Source organism: Tenrec ecaudatus, chromosome 10, assembly GCF_050624435.1.
Source record: "Tenrec ecaudatus isolate mTenEca1 chromosome 10, mTenEca1.hap1, whole genome shotgun sequence".
Taxonomy (NCBI): Eukaryota; Metazoa; Chordata; class Mammalia; order Afrosoricida; family Tenrecidae; genus Tenrec; species Tenrec ecaudatus.
This window is the reverse complement of record NC_134539.1, coordinates 15,928,112-15,946,929: the sequence shown is the minus strand read 5'-3', so window position 1 is coordinate 15,946,929 and position 18,818 is coordinate 15,928,112. Positions and strand designations below refer to the sequence as shown.

The window sequence follows — 18,818 nt, the reverse complement described above, 5'->3', positions numbered from 1 at the left end:
CTGTGTCTGTCTGTCTGTCCGTCCGTGTGTGTGTGTGTGTGTGTGTGTGTGTGTGTGTGTGTGTCTCTCTCTCTCTCTCTCTCTCTCTCTCTCTCTCTCTCTCTCTCTCTGTCCCTAGTGATCAGGCAAGAGTGTGGTTACCTTAGCTAGTTCTCTTCCTTAACTTGCGAGCTGCCCTACCCATGGGACACCCAACCAATGGATCGTATGCTAGAGCTTGCGGTTCCTTCAGGACTTGCTCGCCACACTGCTGCTGTATACGTCGCTTGAGCTTGGACTGTCAGACCCTGTCATCTGGCTGACGGTTGGTGACCTGCCCTGCTATTTGCGGCCTGTGGTCAGACTGCCTGCATTGCTCTGCGGAAGACTCAGCTGTCTGCTCCCTTGACTTTGGATCCAGCAGCCCTTGTGAGTTGAAGGACAGACTTCCAGTATATTAACTGCTCCACGGAAGTGAGTTGAGTTGAGCCCTCTGTACTGCTTTGTAGACTAATTAGCTGCTATATTCCTTCGTGTTGTGTGTGTGTGTGTGTGTGTGTGTGTGTTGTGTGTGTGTTGTGTGTGTGTGTGTGTGTGTACGTACATACATACACAGGAATGTCCTGGATTTGTTTCTCTAGAGAACCCTGTCTAACACACATATTTGAGAGACCAGTTCCCTGGAGAGGGATGGAATGCTTGGTAAAGCAGAGGGCTGTGAAAAAGAAGATGCTCCACAGAAGGGGCTCAGACGTAGGAATGACGGTGAGGACAGCGCAGGACCAGGCGGTGTTTTGTTCTGTTGTGCGTTACGGTTGCTGTGAGTAAGAACCAACTTGATGGCATCGAACAACTACTAAAATCTATGAGTTCCACTGATCTCAAATGAAAAGGAGGCTCAGAAAGAATAGTAACTTACACAGAATCCAATACAATAGAATTCACGGAAGTCCATTTTAAAGCTATTTTGCGCCAATTACCAGTATGGAAGTGTGTTAGCATCAGGTCCATCTAATAAGGCCTTGCTTTGTGACAGGTATATTAAAATACTGAACAGCAAAAATAAAAATGTTTACTATATAAGTAAAATAATCTAAAAAGTAATAGACATAAGGAAAATAATCAATAATATAAACCTAGGGTTGAACCAATTATAATTTCCTGCTGTGAAAATTGTTTTTCTCCCTGAGATAATTTCCTACCTATTTAACACAAACACATACTTTTCAAAAAATTGTGATCCAATAAAAGATAGTAAGGAGTGTGGTCTCTTAGGAGAAATCTAATTATCATTGTAAATATGTGTGAGAAAACTTAATAAATGAATGATTATCATGACACTGATACTGTCAGGGAAACGTATTTTTGGTTTAAAAAATGATTTTTCGAGTTTATGAACAATTAGCATACATTTCACAAATCCCTCTTTATATTCAATCAGTATTATTACAATGAAAATAAAGCAATTATTTCAATTATTATAACTACCAAATTACCGAGTATCACGAAAAAGTATAAATGAAGCTGTCATTTACTCATTTCTTTCTATTTTAATCAGCAGTATCAGTGTTGCTTAACTACCCTGAAAACATCACTTTTGTTATACATTTATTCAAGACCCCACCAGTGAAGGCCTACTATGTGCCAATACACAATGTGAGTGAAGTATAGTCAAACTTAGCATAGCCATGGCTTTCCCTCCTCAGGAAGTTTACAGACTAAAGGAGAGCAGCCAAGCATGAAATGAATAAGTACTCTAAAATAGCTTTAAACCATAAAGTTCTTGAGGAGAGCAAAAAAAGTAGTAATCGGATTCATTTAAGAAGACTCTGCTGGGAATCCAGGACAGATGAACCCCTCAAACCAGTGGTGAGCATGGTGATAACAGGAGAGTGGAGGGAAGGTGGGGTAGAAAGGGGGAATGAACCACAAGGATCTTCATATAACCCCCTCCGTGGGGGACAGACCACAGAAAAGTGGGTGAAGGGAGATGTCGGACAGTGTAAAACATGACAAACTAACCATAACTTATAAATTACCAAGGGGGAGGGAGGAAGGGGAAAATGAGGAGCTGATACCAAGGGCTCAAGTAGAAAGAAAATGTTTTGAGAATGATAATGGCAACAAATATACTTTTTGTGCTTGACACAATGGATGGATGTACGGATTGTGATGAGTTGTACGAGCCCCCAGTAAGATGATTTGAAAAGAAGAAGAAGACTCTGCTTTCCCAAAAAGACATTGTCAGAACTGAGCTCAAGAGAAAGATAACACGGGGCTTATTCTTAGCGCTCAGTACCTTAAAGCTACCATTAACAAATGGAGTTTATGTTTGTATGTTATTGATGATATTCTTTTAACACGGGTACCTAACAGCCTTTATTTTGCTTAATTATCACAACCACTCTAAGACCAGCATTTCACAATGAAAAGTCAGTGATTTCGAGGACAGTAACTGCCCCAAGGTCACACAGCTTATCCATGGAAGGGCTGGAAACCCAGTCACGGTCTGTGGGATCCAGGCAGTCTGTCCACTCGACCAGGCTGCCTAAACTAGGCCTGAGAATAAGGAAGGTTAACAGCGACAGAAAGAAGAGAAAAAACACCACACACAAAAGACATATTCACATACAACTCAAGAATTATCATAGAAGAAAGACGACTGCCGTACTTGGAATACATGCATGTACGAGGAGGGGTCCAAGAGTTCATGGAAAATTCCACCAGCTTTTCATTCCACTTTTCCATGAACTTTTTGAAGCCTCTTCATACATATGGAAAAATAAGCATACACATGCACCAGTACAGAAAGAGTTATTACAGAATAATAAAACTAAAAAGGTATTAAGATAATTTATTATCATAGGATCAAAATTTCTATACTCAAATTATTTTTTTTTAAATTACTCCATGATTGAGGCTACAAGGGAAACTGTGCTGTGATTTCAAAAGTGTGTCATTTCCAAATCCTTCATTACCATGCACCACATTCATCAATGAGCATTTACAACCAAGTTGGACCCATAATTAAAATAAATCTAAGAAAACATGTCAACACAATGATTCCTTCCATTTCTATTTTAGAATAGAAAAGGCAAGGATAAAAAAATTGGCTTCCTAGCTTTTATGGGTGTGTTCACAGTAAAATGATTAAAAGCAGGCAAGTTAACCCTTCAAGTATGACAGGGCAATGGCTTGCAGAACCCAGAGGTGGCCTGCAGGGACGATGAATTCTTTAATGTGTCTCTTCTCACCAGTGTCCCTCCTCCCAAATGACCTTTGCCTGCATGGGTCTAGGTAAGAAGGTAGGGGGAGACATTGATAGGATTTGCCAGTGGGTAATTGTTAATGGATTCACTCATTTATATCCAGCAGGATGTGTATAAAATGAATCCTCTTAAGAAGCAGGAGGAGGGGCAGAGGCAGATCTGGAAAAAGAAGCAGGAGGAAGGGATGGATCCCACCATCAGCAAGAGCCAACAATGGAGCACGTCTTCCGAACCCCAAGATCCCTGTTCAATAAGCCTCCTTGATCCAGAAAACAGATGTGACAGCAGAGGAGTGGTAGAGGAGGCACAGCAGCAGCAGAACCAGGAACCAGAGCGCCAGACAGATTCGTGGCTTTCCCAAACCACAGAGCAAGAAAAGCTGGGTGCTTTTGGATAGGAGAAAGGCTTGTGGCGTGGGGTACCTCTGAGGAAGCATTTAATTGGGGAAGCTGGGGTTGCTGATCCACGGAGGTGGAGCTGAGTGCCTTCAGGCCGAGGCTTACAGGAGGGGTCCTCTGAGCACTTAATTCGGGAAGCTGGGTTTGCTGACCCTCGAAGCTTGAGCTGAATGCCCTCAGGATAAGGCTCACAATGCGTGGCATTTCCTTTGGGCGTTTATTAGCAGCACTGGAGGAGCTGAGCAGGTGTCCTGACTATCTATACCCTGCGTATTTCTCACCCGCACTGACATCTGTTAATTTCCTTAATAACCCCTACAGTCACAAGTACTCGCTGTGAATTCTGTGGCCAATGATGAACACAGCAGATCTAAGAGTAGAGTGTCATTTGAGATAGAGCACAACCACTGCTACACAAAGTGCACTGAACACATACGCACAAAAGAGAAAAGCTCGTTTTCTTTACCACGGCTTCCTTTTTGAAGCACGAGAATAGTAGGTGATAAAGTCCAAGGGGGAGTCTGTAGATTGGAAATGAACCAAGCTCTGCTTTGAACAGTATTAGGGGCGGGGGGGAGGGGGGGAAGAGAGAGACCTACCTCTGCATTGTGCTTGGCTGTGAGTTCTAACTTTTCTTTCTTCGCCCGATGGAGCTTCTTTCTGAGGTCAGCAGTAAGATCCAAGTCAACTTCACTTTTAAGCATCTGTTTGACTTCCGATGCAGCAGTCTTCAATCTACGGAATGAGGGCATCGGGAAACGGCCTTCTCACTGGGTATAATTCAACATTTTCTGCTATGTCTCGCCAACCTAAACCAATCTCACTGCCACTGAGTCAATGCCGACTCACAACCACCCTAAGGGACAAGGCAGAGCTGCCTGTGGGTTTCCAAGCCTGGAACTCTCAAAGGGAGTAAAAAGCCCCATCTGTCTTCCATGGAGAAGCTGGTGGTTTCTCACTGCTGACCTTGCCGTGAATAGCCCAACGCATAACCGCTATGCCACTGGGGCTCCATGTCTAAGCAGCCAGGTAGCAAAAGACATCATAAGGGTAACACGAGGGGCAGGGGGTGTTCCCAACAAAACAGCCTGACCAGACCCCTATCAGAGACTGTCAGAACACAACTTCTCAAACACCATGTCCAGTCATCCTTGCCGGCCCCTCGGATTAGGGATGGGCACTGGCGGCAGTGTGGTGAAGCACCTGGCTGTGAACCATACAGAAGGTGGTCTGAACCCCCACCTGCTGCTCCGTGAGAGAGAGACTTGGCAGTCTGCTTCTATGAAGACTACAGTCCTAGAAACCCTAGGGGCCGGTCTACTCTGCCCTGTGGGGTCGCTCCCTCCTGCATAGCCCACAGACGGCCGGTGGACAGCCTCTATTTTGTGATTGGATGAGTCATCTTCTCCTTTCACAAAATAACCAACTGTCACTCAAGTGACCTGGTCTCTGGGTGGGTACCTATACCTACAGAATCTATTGAAAAGCCTGGGTAAATATATACCTAAATGTGTCAGTAGTTCAATACTGACAAAGGGTCTTATTTTGTTTCAATTAGCATTTTTCAATTTTCCTATGAACACGTTTCTAGATCAATGTATCCCTATGTAAGGATGTGTATAATTACACATTTCACCGCAAGAAGAAATCTTGACGGTCCTCTGCTCAGCAGGTTTTGAACCATATTCTTCAAGGTACAGAGGAGACCTAGCTGATGAGGGAGGCCTCTCTCTGTCCCTTTCAATATCTGAAAGGAGACGCACCCAACTTAAGGTAGTTTTAACAACAAAAAGTTCTATCTTAATTATTGATCCCCTACCTTGCTCCAGAAAGAATGTAAAGTAGCTTCTAAAGACAGGTAGGCAGGGCTTATTAGCAAATCCTATTTACAGGAGAAGTGCAGGTTAGGCAAGGTGCTCGCCCACCCAGACGTCCTTTCTGAAAAGGCTCCTGTGACCAGTCCTTCCCAAACCCTGTGCAAGGACGCCTCCCCGAATGCTTTTTTAAAAGATCGTGTATTAGTAGGAAATAAATTGACGTAAAATACAAGCCCACCTTGCTTTATTGTCAGATTGCCAGATGTGAAGTGACTCTGTTAGATGAATATAAAAGTCGCACACCATGCATGCTCCTTCTCTGTACACGTGTTTGTACACCACGCTTTTTGGGGTGCACCCTGCTAAATGAGATGCGCTGTCCTACACCAAGTAGAGCGCGGTTCTGAGAAGGACGATGACTTACTTGCCTCTCAAGGGATTTCGCAGAGAATCCCAACCACTTGAGCTCGCCGTGGGGAAAGCTGCGTATAAACGGTTCCACACCGTGCAGACTTGTGCTGCTCAAGGGGAAGCTGTAAACCAGACGCAGATCGGCCGGATCTCGACTTCAAAAGGAGTCGGTGCCCTTAACTCCTGCATTGTTTAGGAGACAACACTGCAGCCTCCATCTTGGAGTGTAAACTGAGAGATGCCACGTCTGAGGTTGTTCACACACTGAAAGAATGCTTAAACGGAAGCCAGGAACGAGAAGGGAGTGACGAGGAAAGAGGCGGCTGTGGAGAGCCACCGAGGTTGCGGTTGAACAAAAATCTAGAGAATGGCCAAAGAGAAAGGTGAACGGGCAGCAAAGTGGGGAAAGACTGGGAGCAGCAGGGAAGGCTGGTCTCTAATGAGAAGAACCCCACATGGAGACTGGGGTCTCCAAGTCAACAAAGCAGCACAAAGAGCCACCTCTCACTAATTCCATCACAACAAAGCCTCAATCCCACTCTACACTCAGCCCCTTATCAAAAATACTCACTGCCGTGGAAACACATTCCAAATCAGCGACGTTCCAACTATAGGACAACGTTGAACTGTCCCATGAAGTCTGCAAGGCCATAAATCTTTACAAAATCAAACTGCTGGAGAGCCTCACCACACCGGTCTGAACCGGCTACCCACCAGGCACTATCCACAGCCAGACTACGCACCACCCCTTCACACACACACACACACACACACACACACACACACACACACACACACGGTGGACCCGGGTGCTAGATTGATGAGAAGCAGAGGCTCTTGTGGGCCCTGCAGTAAGACTCCCCCTTCCAAGGCCAACCTCACTCTGGTTTCTGTGGGGAGTCGTGGCGAGGTGAAATGTCTTAATATGGCTTTTCTATCCAGGTCTCTTTAATTGAACTGGGTGAGACCATGCATACAGGGTGAGTGAAACACTACAGAGGGGCGAGTCAAGTTTTAATTGCTATTTCCCTGGCAGGAAGAGAGCGAATTCCTGGGGCCATCAAGGAAGAAGAGCCACCAGCGGAGCCTGTTTGAAATCCCTGCCTGAAATGGTGAAGGCAGGAGGGGCCATGCCTCACCAAGACCAAAGGCTGATGCAAAAAAAATCATGAGAGAGAGCCAAGGAGCAGCGCCAAGACTGGGAGACTGAGAGACTCTGCGGTGGGCGAGTTTCCTGGTCCAGAAGGCAGAGGCCCAAGGACCACATGGATAAGAGGCTGAGAGACAGAGAGAGAGACTTAGCTACTGCGGGGGAGAGGTGTTGCTGTGAACCAATGACTCAATCCTTAATGCTTTCTGATCCTAGTAAACTAGTAAACTCCCTAATTGTGCCCCCCCCTCCGAAAGAAGAAACATAATAAATCAAACTGCCAGTTCTTTCTCCGATGGATCAGCTGGTGAGTTCAGTTCAAGAAGCCAATATCTTGATCAGCAATAAAGCACTGAACTACTGTGTTGCCAGGGCTCCTGTCCAGCCCCAAACAAAACAAGCCACAAACCACTGTAAGCAAGTCTCTTTCAACTGACCTGTGAATGTGTTGGTTTGGGATTGGGCTGTTAACTCCTAGTTCAGCAGTTCACACCCACAAGCCACTCCAGGAGAAGAACTGGGCTCTGTGTTCCCACAAAGGTTGATGGTCTCAGAAACCCAAAGGAGCAGTTCTACTCTGTCCTACAGGATCACTGTGAGTTCTCGCTCCAGTTACATTAAACCTCCCTTCTACTTCTCATCCCATAAGAATTCTAAAAACACAGAAACAAAGAATTCTAATCACCAGCCCAACCACCAGGCTGGTTAAGTCTGGAAGCTTACCTTTGAGTTTCAGCAGTGGAATTACTTGAATTACCTAAACTCATGTCATCCAACTCTTTCAAAAAACCTTGTTTCTTCAGGATGTACAACTTCCTTATTGATGGGTTAAAAATATCTGAGATATTGGCTTCTGTGGTTGGATGGACTGAAGTCTGTTAAAAGAGTATACATTGTAACAGTGGTTATACATCTGAGTCCTGAACTTTTAAGTGATTTCCTCTTCTTTCCTTTACTTGTAATTTATAAATCACTGCACAAAATATGCAATACTTCTCTTCAGAAAGTGGTTTTATTTCAAGGGAAAAAATTGGAAACAAAAATGACAACATATTAAAAAATATCCTCCCTTCTGGTAAGAACAAAGTAATGATGATATTGATAAATTGATTTCTCAAAAGAAAAATGAGAGAGAGTAAAATGTTGTGAATTGCTGTCACACTAATTCATGGCCACCCCGTGTGTGCAGAGCAAACGTGCTCCCCGGAGGGGCAGTTACCTCTCAGAAGCCAACTGCCAGGCCTCTCTTCCGTGGGACCTCCGGGTGGATCCAAACCATCAACCCTCCAACTAGTGGTTGAGAGCCCAGCCCTTCACATCACCCAATGGACACCTCCAACAAACTACAATGGCAAACTATGCCTAAATTCAGAAAGGCCACACAGAGTGCCAATCTTTAAGACCCAGCACTCAGTTTGAAAGAAAGTAAAGGCCCAGGGGCCCTTAGGGCCTCAGAAACTTTATGGGGTATTTTTAAGGTAACTTTGAAATAAAAGTACCAAACAAAAAACCCTACTGTAACCTTCACACTTCCTCTCTTCCAAGGCAGGAACAGAAGAGGAAGCAGCTGGGAAAAGGAGAGCAGCTACCACTGGACTGGCAATGGTCTGCATCCTCGGAGAGAAGTCCCTGTCCCACAGACAACTCCGTGTCACATTTCAGAGCCAATGGTGGTACAGTTTTCGACCAGACACCTCATCCAGAGCCCTGGCGTACTCACATCAGGGTCCTTCAGTGGTCCATCCTGAGTGTACTCATCCTTCCGTGGGCCTGCTCAGACTGAGGGAAAGGGCGGGAGGGAGAAAGAAAAGACAAACACTATTATTAGTTCACGCTGACTATGGTACCAGACACTAGGCTCGGCGTACATGGTCTCTTTCAATCCTCCCAAGAACCTTAGGAGGTTATCACACTTGTTTCACTGATGAAGAAACAGAAGCCACATAACCTAGGTAAAGATATTTAGTGACAGTTAGAAATGCTAAAGCCCATCCTCTTTCTTTTTAAGTTTTATTTGTATTTCTTCCTCGCGTCATACAATTCAATAATTCAGTCAGGAAGTTGTATCATTATCACCACATTCAATTCATTCCATTTACATGAATTATACTGTTATTCGTGTAAATATTTTTTATAACTGTGGCAAAAATATACACAATAAAACATTCTCCTTGTAAGAGCCCCCAATAAAAATATTTAATTTAAAAAATTCTCCAATTCCACAACTTCTACCTAAGTGATTCAGTGCCATTGACAATAGCCTTCACGAGCCATTCTCTTTCCAAGACACAGTGCTCCTTGCAATTCAGGCATGGCTCCACGCAGGGCCCGCTCAATAAAGCTCGTAGGGCAATTAAGTGAATTACATGAACTGTTCTGGTGTCCCAGTAATGGCTTTGGCTCCCCAGTTATGTTTTATACTATACTGTGGTCCATTTGGGAGAAAGATGGCACTTTCTGCTCCCATTAGCAGTTACAGCCTTGGAACCTCACAGGGACAGTTCTACCTTGCAGCCTGTAGGGTCGTTATGGGTTGGTATTGGCTCAATGGCAGTGAGTAGACTAATTAGGAGCCCCGGTAGAGTAGTGGTTATGCACTAGGCTGCCAACTTCAAGGTCGGCAGTTTGAAACCACCAGCGGCTCCAATGGGAGAAAGATGAAGCTTTGCACTCCTATAGAGAGTTAGTCGCAGAAACTCATGCACACAGTTCTACCCTGCCCGTCAGATAGGCTCATTAGGAGTTGGCATCGAGTGGATGGTGGAGTTTTTTGAGTAGCCTATGAAGGAGCCTCGGTGGTGGTGTAGGATTTACGTGTTGCGTTGCTGCTATCTGCAGGGTCAGCAGTTTACACCCACCAGCTGCTGTGCACGAGAAAGATAGAGCCAGATTTACAGGCTCGGACATCCACTATAAGGTCACGATACGGTGAGTCATAATCCAACCAATGGCAGTGAGTTTGCTCTTTTGTTTTTGAGTAGTCTGTGAGCATCCTGAAGAAAGTTTAAAATATTGTGAGAATTACCAAAGTGTGCCACAAAGACATGCAATGGGCACAACGTGTGGGGAACATGGCAGCGGTGGGCTTACTCCACACAGGGCTGCCTCAAAGGCAGTGCCCAAGGGGCCCAGTTTAAGGAGGCATGCCTGCAGTAACCATGCCAGTGTGGAGCCTTGGATCAGCAGCATCAACTGGGGTGCTTGGCTCTTTCTGGAACCCCGGTGGCACAGTACTTATTAAAAGGGCTTAGAAACCACCAGCCCCTCCACAGGTCCAGTCCATAACGATTTACAGCCTTGGTAGCAGTATGGTCCTATTCTATGCAGCCGGTGAAGGCTGACTCAAGGCAGTGGGGTTTGGGGTTCTTTGGTGGCTTCATGAAAATACAAATAAAGAGCTGAGACACAGTATCATAGAAGGGTTGCATAATGAATTGGAACCTTAGTGCCCAAGTCCAGCCTCTTCAGCTGACAGGTAAGGAGCCTAGTGCCTAGAGAGGTCATGTGTGGAAAGACCCAGACCAGTCAGTCCTCCACGTCGCCTCTTTGCAGGTTGCCTGCCTGCATTTCATGGGAAACCACGTCCGCTGCCTGCTCTCCCATTGTTTCATGGTTTCTAGGCACCAACGGTTCAAACAAGTGCAAACGGTGGGTTCTGGTCTTCCAGCACCAAGGGTACAGCTGTAAGGCGCCCACGTAGCAGGTATTTCAAAGAGCTGGTGCCTTTTCTAGTGAATGTATGCAGTCATATGTGAGACACTGGTAAGCATGGATGTGCCTAGGAACGTCGTCCTGCTGGGGATAAAGAGCTTTCAAAAAGAGGGTGTGTACACCTGCAGATACTAGCCTTGCCAAGGCGCAAAGCAGGCTTTTCCTAAGCCTTTTTAAAGCCCTGGAAAAAGAGGGCAGTCAGAGCTACAGACGACTGATCAAACTTTTAAAAAGTTTTTAAAGAGGAAGAATACGAGAGGGATGCCCGAGAGGAAAGGAGTCCGTCGCCCAGAGCTGCAGCCCTAGACAGAGTGCCAAGCCCAAGCCCCTGGGGTCCGGTCCTCGGGTCCCCACCCACTCAGTGTTCCAGGTGCTACCACCCAAACCGAGGATGCTGTGGGGATTCCCCTCCAGGTGGACGGAGGGGTCCAGCCCTGGAGGCAGGAGGCGTGTCCCCACGAGAACCGGTCACAGACAACCCCAAACTCTGTCGGAGTCCCCAAAACTCCTGGCCCGTTCACCGCAGCGCCCCCCCCCCCCGGCCACGTCGTGGGCATCAAAGCCCCCACATCCCGCGGTTTACCTCAGCGTCCCCCTGTGCTTCACATCGCACATCCCAGACCCCCGCGGCAGCTCCGTGTTCCCGGGGCGGGAAGTCCGGCAGCCCGCTCGAGAAAGAGGCAAAACTGTTGGAACCCGACGGGCTCTAGGACCCGGGGGAGAAAGCCTGGTAGCAAAGGACCCCTGGAAGGGGCTCAGCCCCGGGGTGCGGAGGTTTACAACGGTCACTTCCGGGGGCTGGGAAGGCTCCGCTTCCCTCGCAGACCTCCGCAGACGCTCGCCGGCCTCCCGGGCCCGCCCCGGCCCGCCCCGGCCCGCCCCTTTCCCCCGGCGTCCGCAGCCCGCCGCTCTGGGAGACGCACTCCGAGAACGCCTGGCTCCGATTGGAAGAGCCGGCCCGCGAGCCTGCGCGGCTGCGCCGAGGGGAGCCGGCGCATGCGCCGTTGCCGCGGAGCGGCGCGCTCGCGGCCGCGCGCAGCCCGGCTCCAGACGCTCCCCCGCCCCCCGCGGGAGCGCGCCTGCCCGTGCCGCCGCTCTGCGGTCTGCGCGGCGCCGCGAGCCACCAGCTTCGAACCCCCAGGGAGCCGGCTGAGGAGCCCTCACCCTGGACCCGCTGGCATCTAGCCGTCTTGGAGGGCGCAGCCCTGCCTAGCTAGCGCCCTGCTGGTCCTCCAGCCCGGGCGTCCGCGGGCTGCTGCTTGCGCCCGGGGAATTCTCCGGGCTCCGCTTCCACACACGTGGCGGGTACCCTTGTCTAGGGCGCTCTCCCAGCACGGGCGGGACCCACGGGGGCTCTGCGGCAGAAAGAGCTGGCGGCCCGCTAGCTAGGGGATCACAGCCTAGGGAAGGCCGCGGCCCTCCTCTGTCGCGCGGGGTCGCTGTGAGACGCCGACTGCGCGGCTCAGTGCAACCCGCCGCGCCTCTCGCCCTGTCCCTTCCCCTTTGTATCCCGATTTGGGATTGTCAACAGCGCGGCGGCGCGCGCGCCCGGGAAGCCAGTGCAGCGCTTGCCAATGCTGTTACGTAACGATGCCCCTCGCGAAAGATCCCCTGGGAGCCTTAGCATGTACTCTTAAGAAAAGGCACTGTTGAGAGAGCGTGTGTCACATGCCTCCTGCTTGATAATTTATACTCTTGTTTTTCGCGGTCTGTGTGTGTGTGTGTGTGCCACACGCCTCCCGCTTGATAATTTATACTCTTGTTTTCTCGCGGTCACCCCTTCACAATCTGCCGCCTCGGGGAGATGGGAAATCCAAACCTCTTTTGTTCCTTGGCTTTTGAAAGCCAATTCCCCGAAGAACAATGCCAACAGGCGGGATTTAATTCAGGATTTGAGCTTCGGCCACCACCGCTTTCTCCACCACCCCCGCCCCCACCACCTCCAAAAGGTGTTTCATATCATACTAGGCTTTTATGCTAAAATCGTCCCGTGTGGAACATAATCAACCTGAAACCAGGTGTAGAGGCGCCTCCCACCGCGCTGCTCCCGGGGAGGGAGAGCCAACGGTCCTGGACCCTGCTATGCATTGAGAGGAAACCATTTGTGGCTCCGAAATGGGTTTGAATTTAGTCATTGAGATTAAACCAGGGGCCCCCACGACCTTACTTCTTAATACAGAAGGCAGATAATTGCACCAAGCGAGAGAGCTTTAGGAAGGGAAAAAAGCACGAGTAGCATTTAAAAATTAAATGGAAAATTCAGCACTCGTGAGACCAAGGTTTCCCTCACCCCCACCCCAGCTTACAATTTTTAAATAATACTGTTAGTGTTTCTTGTTTATGATTTAGCAAGCTCACAAAAGTAAATCATTTATAACAAAGGGAGAAAATGCCAAATAACAGCAGGCTTTTTTCTGAAGAATAAATGCCGCATGAAGACCTGGAATTTTATTTGTTCATTTAACCATCATTGATTACAGACAGATACTCAGCATGGAGCTAAGTGATAGAAATACAGTGTATGTGACCGAGGTACAGTGAAGACCAACACACCGCGCGCGCAAGCGCACACACTCACTCACTACTACAAGTCTGTCTTGAAAGGCTTTAGAGTGAAGAACCAGCTCAGCCTGGTAGATGGCTACAGATTCCCCAAAATAATAAGGGATTGGAAAACATGGAAGCTACACCCAAGAGCGCAAGAGGTGGTGAGGACGGGAAGAAGCGCTGCATGCTGTCTGACAGGGCTGAGCAAGAGGGTCTGTAGGGTTTATCCAGCAAGGATGCTAATCTACTGGCGGTTTTTTGTTTTTGACTTGTTTCGATTAGGGTTTTTAGCAGAGAAGTGGCAATAGTTATACAATAAATCTGATTTCTAAAATACTGCCAGGCAGGGACCATGCTCTGTTGTCTCTCAATTGCCTAAGACTCTACCAGGTGCCAGGTAGTCAGCTTTGACTCAGGGAGACCCCAAGAGTTAGACTTAGGGACTGTTCCATCAGTGTTTCCAAAGCTGTCCTGGTCAAGGAAGCAGAGCGCCAGGCAGTTTCTCCTACCATGCTGCTAAACACGTTTGTGTTCATTTTGAGTGAACCTTAACACTCTTCTACTACTTAAGACACTCACTGGCACAAAATAATAATTTATAAATTACCAAGGGTTCATGAGGGAGGGGAAAAATGAGCTGATGCCAGGGCTTAAGTGGAGAGCCAATGTTTAGAGAATGATGCGGGCAACAAATGTACAAATGTGCTTTACACAATTGATGTATGTATGAATTGTGATAAGAGTTGTATGAGCCCCAATAAAATGATTTAAAAAATAATTTATAACTTACCAAAGGGTCATGAGCCAGGGAGGGGCAGAGGGAGGATTAAAAGAGTAGCTGATCCCAAGAGCTCAAATAGAAAACAAATGTTTATAAAATAATGATGGCAACATATGTACAAATATACTTTATACAATTGATATATGGATTGTTGTAAGAGCTATAAGAGCCCCCAGTAAAATGATCTATTAAAAAACAAAAGACAATAAAGCAAATAATGAGAAGAATAAAAAGAAGAAACTCACTGGCATGGAGCCAACCCCTACTCAGAGCAACCGTATAGGACAGGGCAGAACTGCTCCTCTGAGTTTCCCAAACAAATTCATTTACGGGGGGTAGAAAGCCCCATCCTTTTCCGGATAATTAAGAAAAGCAGAGACCATCTCCGAACTACTTCCCTTTTGTGGCCATTTCATTCTTCTCTCCTCTTTCCACTCCTCCTTTTGAGAGATGACAACCATCCCCACCATTCTACCAAAGCAGCTTCTAAAGTCAGACGTGACCTCACTGCCAAAATGACACGGTAATTCTCCTTAGATTTCTCTCCATCATACGTGGGATTCTGCAGTCCTTCCTGTCGCCAGCCCTGACCTTTTGCGCCTGCTCGGGAACCTTGCCCCCTTCTTCCCCTCAGCAGGCTCTTGTCAGTGCCTGCCTGCTACCTTCATGCTGGGTCATCTATGCTTCCTCCTTGATGCCGTCCCGGGGTCCCTGGATCCCATTCTTTATATCCAACTCCGACTGCTGGGCTCTAGTGTTATTTTTTTAATCATTTTATTGGGGGCTTGTACAATTCTTATCACAATCCATACATCAATCCATTGTGTCAAGAACATATGTACATTTGTTGCCATCATCATTCTCAAAACATTTGCCTTCTACTAGAGCCCTTAATATCTGCTGCTCATTTTCCTCCCCACTCCCCCTTACCTCATGAACCCTTCATCATTCATAAATTATTATTATTTTGTCATATATTACCCTGTCTGACGTCTCCCCCCGACCTTCTTCTCTGCTGTCCCTCCCCCAGGGAGGAGGCTATAAGTAGATTTTTGTAATCAGTTCCCCCTTTCTACCCAGTGTTGAATTTTTAACTCCTAATTGAACAAATCAGTCTTTGAGGAAAATGACCAGAATGCTCCTTGAAAGCAAGGCTGGTGAGACTTCATCTCTCTTGCTTTGGACAGGTTGTCAGGAGAAACCAGTCCCTGGAGAAGGACAGAATACTTGGGAGAGTGTCAGTGGCATACAGGAAGATTGCCCAAGAAGATGGATTAACACAACCGCGGCCACAGTGGGCTCAAAGCACAGTGGTGAGGATGGCACAGACCTGGGCAGCAGTGTTTTGTTCTGTGGACCTAGGTTGCTATGGGGTCAGGACCCACTTCCTGGCACCTCACAACAGCACTGCAACAAGTGAACAGCGCCACTGGAATATAGATATATTCTCAAACGCCTCCTCTGCCTAGTTATCAACTGCTCCTAAATAGCAGGTAAGAAAAGCCCACAGGATATCAACTTGTTTCTTCTCGGGGTCTCAGTACCCAATTCCAAGAATCTTTAACTCCCGCTTAGTTGGTCTCGAAGTCTCCTGTCTTCCTTTCCTTCTTCCAATTGCCCGGGGATAAACTCTGACTCAGGGCAACCTCACACAAGTCAGAGTCAAACCGTGCGCCACAGATTTTCGAAGGTTAAATTTTGAACGTGGACAGCCAGACCTTTCTTCGGAAGTACCACTGTGTGAACCTGAACTTGCAACCTTTGAGTTAGGAGCCAAGAGTTGGCCATTAGCACCACACAAGATTTTCTTCTTTCTGTGCCTACTGCTTCAGGGTTGTTGTTGTTGTTTCCCTCCCTCTTGTTTCACATCCATGACCATCCCTGCAGCCTCCTCTATGCAAGCAGCCTCTCAACATTGTAGTAAGTTGACGATGTCTAAGGCATTTTAAAATGGCAATGTGGGAGCGGAGAGAGATGTAAACTGGGGGAGGGGAGGGAATCAAAAGCTGGCCTATGGGCATATGTGTACCTGAAGGCCTTGAGGGAGTATTATGATCTGATCGTATGCTTGTGAGCCTTCGGGTGTTTAAAGCACCAGATGAGCCACATCCTTTTGACCCTTTGATAACCTCCCAGAAGGTCCCCACACCAGGTGCTGGGTTTATTGTGCTGCTTTGGTGTCAGTTCTTAGAATTGAAAGGCCTTGCCTTAATTGTTGCTCTCAGTGGCTCCAGTGCTTTGCGCCTTCAATCCCTGTTCTGCCTACTACAATGGGAATGATCTTTCTAAAGTATAACTCCGATTATGTTACCCCCTTGATTAATTCTTTTAGTGGCTCCTCGGTGCCTACAGAGTAAAACCTCAACGTTCCTCCTGTCAATCAAGGGACCTTACAATCTGCTCCCTCTCCAAATTGCCTTTCAGCCTTGCCTCCTCCTATTTCACAATAAATCTTCGCCTCTCTCTCAGCAGCACCGAGAACATCAAGCAGTTGGGACTCGCAGAGTGAGAGGTGGGCCATGCCTCACAGGGAAAGCTTTACAGCAGCGAAATGAATGTCAAAGGCTCACAATCCAGCTTGCGTCCTTTGCTCGGCGTATAATATGTGCCATGCGTTGAGTGGATTCACGATTATTCTGATATTTTTTTCCCTTCAAAATGCAAACATCAAAAAGAAAAAAGCAAACATCTCTCTTACAGGCTCAGATAAACATGGTCCCGTAAACACAATAGCAATTACCAAGAGGTCAGAAAGTCTCCCCCAAAGACCTGCTTCCCCAGATACAAATACAAAATCTGCCAAGAAGATGGTGTCTTCCGTTACAGCAGCGGTTCTCCACCTTCCTGATGCCGCGACCCTTTCATACAGTTCCTCAGGTTTTGGTGACCCCCCAACCAGAACATTATTTTCGTCGCTTCTTCATAACTGTAATTTTGCTACTGTGATGAATCAGGCGACCCCTGTGAAAGGGTCGTTCGACCCCCAAAGGGTTCGCGACCCACAGGGTGAGAACCGCTACTTTACAGATTTTCTAATGCATATATAAATAGTTGTAGAGGGTGTAGCATGGACAGTGAGGTGCAGAGAGGTGGAAGGATCTTGGCCTTGATTGACGACGCTTGGCGTGTGAAGACAAGCTGCCCTATGAAGATGTTGCGATCCCTCTGAAAGAGCTTCCGGAACCTGAGCCAGACAATGGTGGCACCACGGAATCTGTTAAAGAACAGGAAATGAAGTGGACAGACTTGGCCTTACAGTACCTGCATGAGAACAAGCCCCCCATCGGGAACTGACAGCTGGCTCCTTGCTCGGGCAGTATGGGTGTGTGCGCAGTGAGTGTGTGCGCACATTCGCATGCCTTTCTAAAAGCTTTGTAACTAAAATCTCTTAGCAAGAAATCAACACCTAAAAATATATCCCCTCATCGATTGTGGCAACAAAGTAAAATGTGGAAATATTCACCAGGAACGCAAGCTACATGAGATTTCCCAAGAATGTGGACTATTTGACTCTCTGCGCCTCGAACTCGTCATCCAGTGGTGGGTGTTTGAACACGATGGGTAAACCTTTGCCCTTAAAAATAAATACATAAATAAATGGATCGTTGTAAATGCCCTCATATTCAGTTTGTCCTCTACGTGCACGTGTGCACGCCTGCCAGTGCACACACACATGCGCACACTAGTAGCAGAGTGTTGTTGGCCTATCCATGCCCTACCGCATCCTTGGCTGCTAACCTGCAATCGCAGCAGTATGAGACACTTCAGGGGAAGAATGCTCCGGTCATGGCTATCCTATTTTCTACTGCCGAGTACTGGCTCTTCCAGCCTCCCTTGTAGCTTGGACTAGGTGACAAGCTGAACAGTGAAATGGACGGTCACATCCAGGGACTTAAAAACAGACAGAGCCTTCACCCTGGACGCCACTGTTCCTGGGTTGCCTGATGGCGGATCTTCTTGCAACTAAGCAGTCAGTGCCCTGAGCGTCGAGGTCTGCGGTAGACCTGTGTTCTGTTATGTGCAGTCAGTGGTGTGCTGGTAAAGCAGCTCTGGAGGCAGGAGCAGAGGGGCAGCCTGGGTTTGTAGTGATTGCTGATTTCCCTAAGGCAAACACTCTCCCTGCGGCCAGGCTCAAGCGAAATCTCTGAAAAGAAGGTAGTTGTAAGATAGCCTCTCCATCGCTTTGTGCTCTTCAAGCCCGGAGGAGCCAGCTCCAGCACATCCCTGCTTGAAGCCAGATAAGTGCTGATGGATGATGCATTACAATGAAAAATTTAACTTAACGTAGCATAGATACAGTTCTATGTAAATATGAAATATATATTGTGTGTGTATCAACATACATATGTATAGGCTCAAGAAGGGCTTTCAAAAAGGTTGTGGGAAATGGGATTAAAAGATAATAGGATACAGATGTGCTTTATACAATTGATGTATGTATATGTGTGGATTGTGACAAGAGTTGTGTGAGCCCCTAATAAAATGGTAAAAAAAAAAGAATGAAAGAAAATTATGATGGCCACAAATATGCTTGACACATGTATGTATGTATGTATATATTATGATATGAGCCCCCAATAAATAATTTTAAAAAGATAATAGGAAAAAATATATAATAGAATTTTCCCACAAATTTTTCATCCCCCTCATATAGCTATAACTCTATATTTAAAAAAAACAAACACTGCCATCTAGTTGATTCTGATTCGTAGTGACCCCTACATAGGATTTCTAAACTATAAATCTCTATGGGAA

The 18,818-nt window shown here is 47.1% G+C and overlaps 1 protein-coding gene and 1 pseudogene across 1 annotated transcript in view; one reads left to right on the top strand and one right to left on the bottom strand.

Annotated features, from left to right (window-relative positions):
• CCDC171 (coiled-coil domain containing 171) overlaps positions 1 to 11,589 on the bottom strand; it is a 292,925-nt gene extending 281,336 nt beyond the window's left edge. Inside the window, exons 1-4 of the mRNA XM_075559944.1 lie at positions 11,319 to 11,589; positions 8,745 to 8,803; positions 7,748 to 7,899; positions 4,246 to 4,381 (exon numbers count right to left, since the gene is read on the bottom strand). Coding sequence (XP_075416059.1) covers positions 4,246 to 4,381; positions 7,748 to 7,791 — 180 coding nt within the window. The 5' untranslated portion in view covers positions 7,792 to 7,899; positions 8,745 to 8,803; positions 11,319 to 11,589. The remainder of the gene's footprint in view (positions 1 to 4,245; positions 4,382 to 7,747; positions 7,900 to 8,744; positions 8,804 to 11,318) is intronic.
• Positions 11,590 to 17,130: 5,541 nt separating this feature from the next.
• Positions 17,131 to 17,461, top strand: LOC142457820 (anaphase-promoting complex subunit 13 pseudogene; annotated as a pseudogene).
• Positions 17,462 to 18,818: the final 1,357 nt, after the last annotated feature.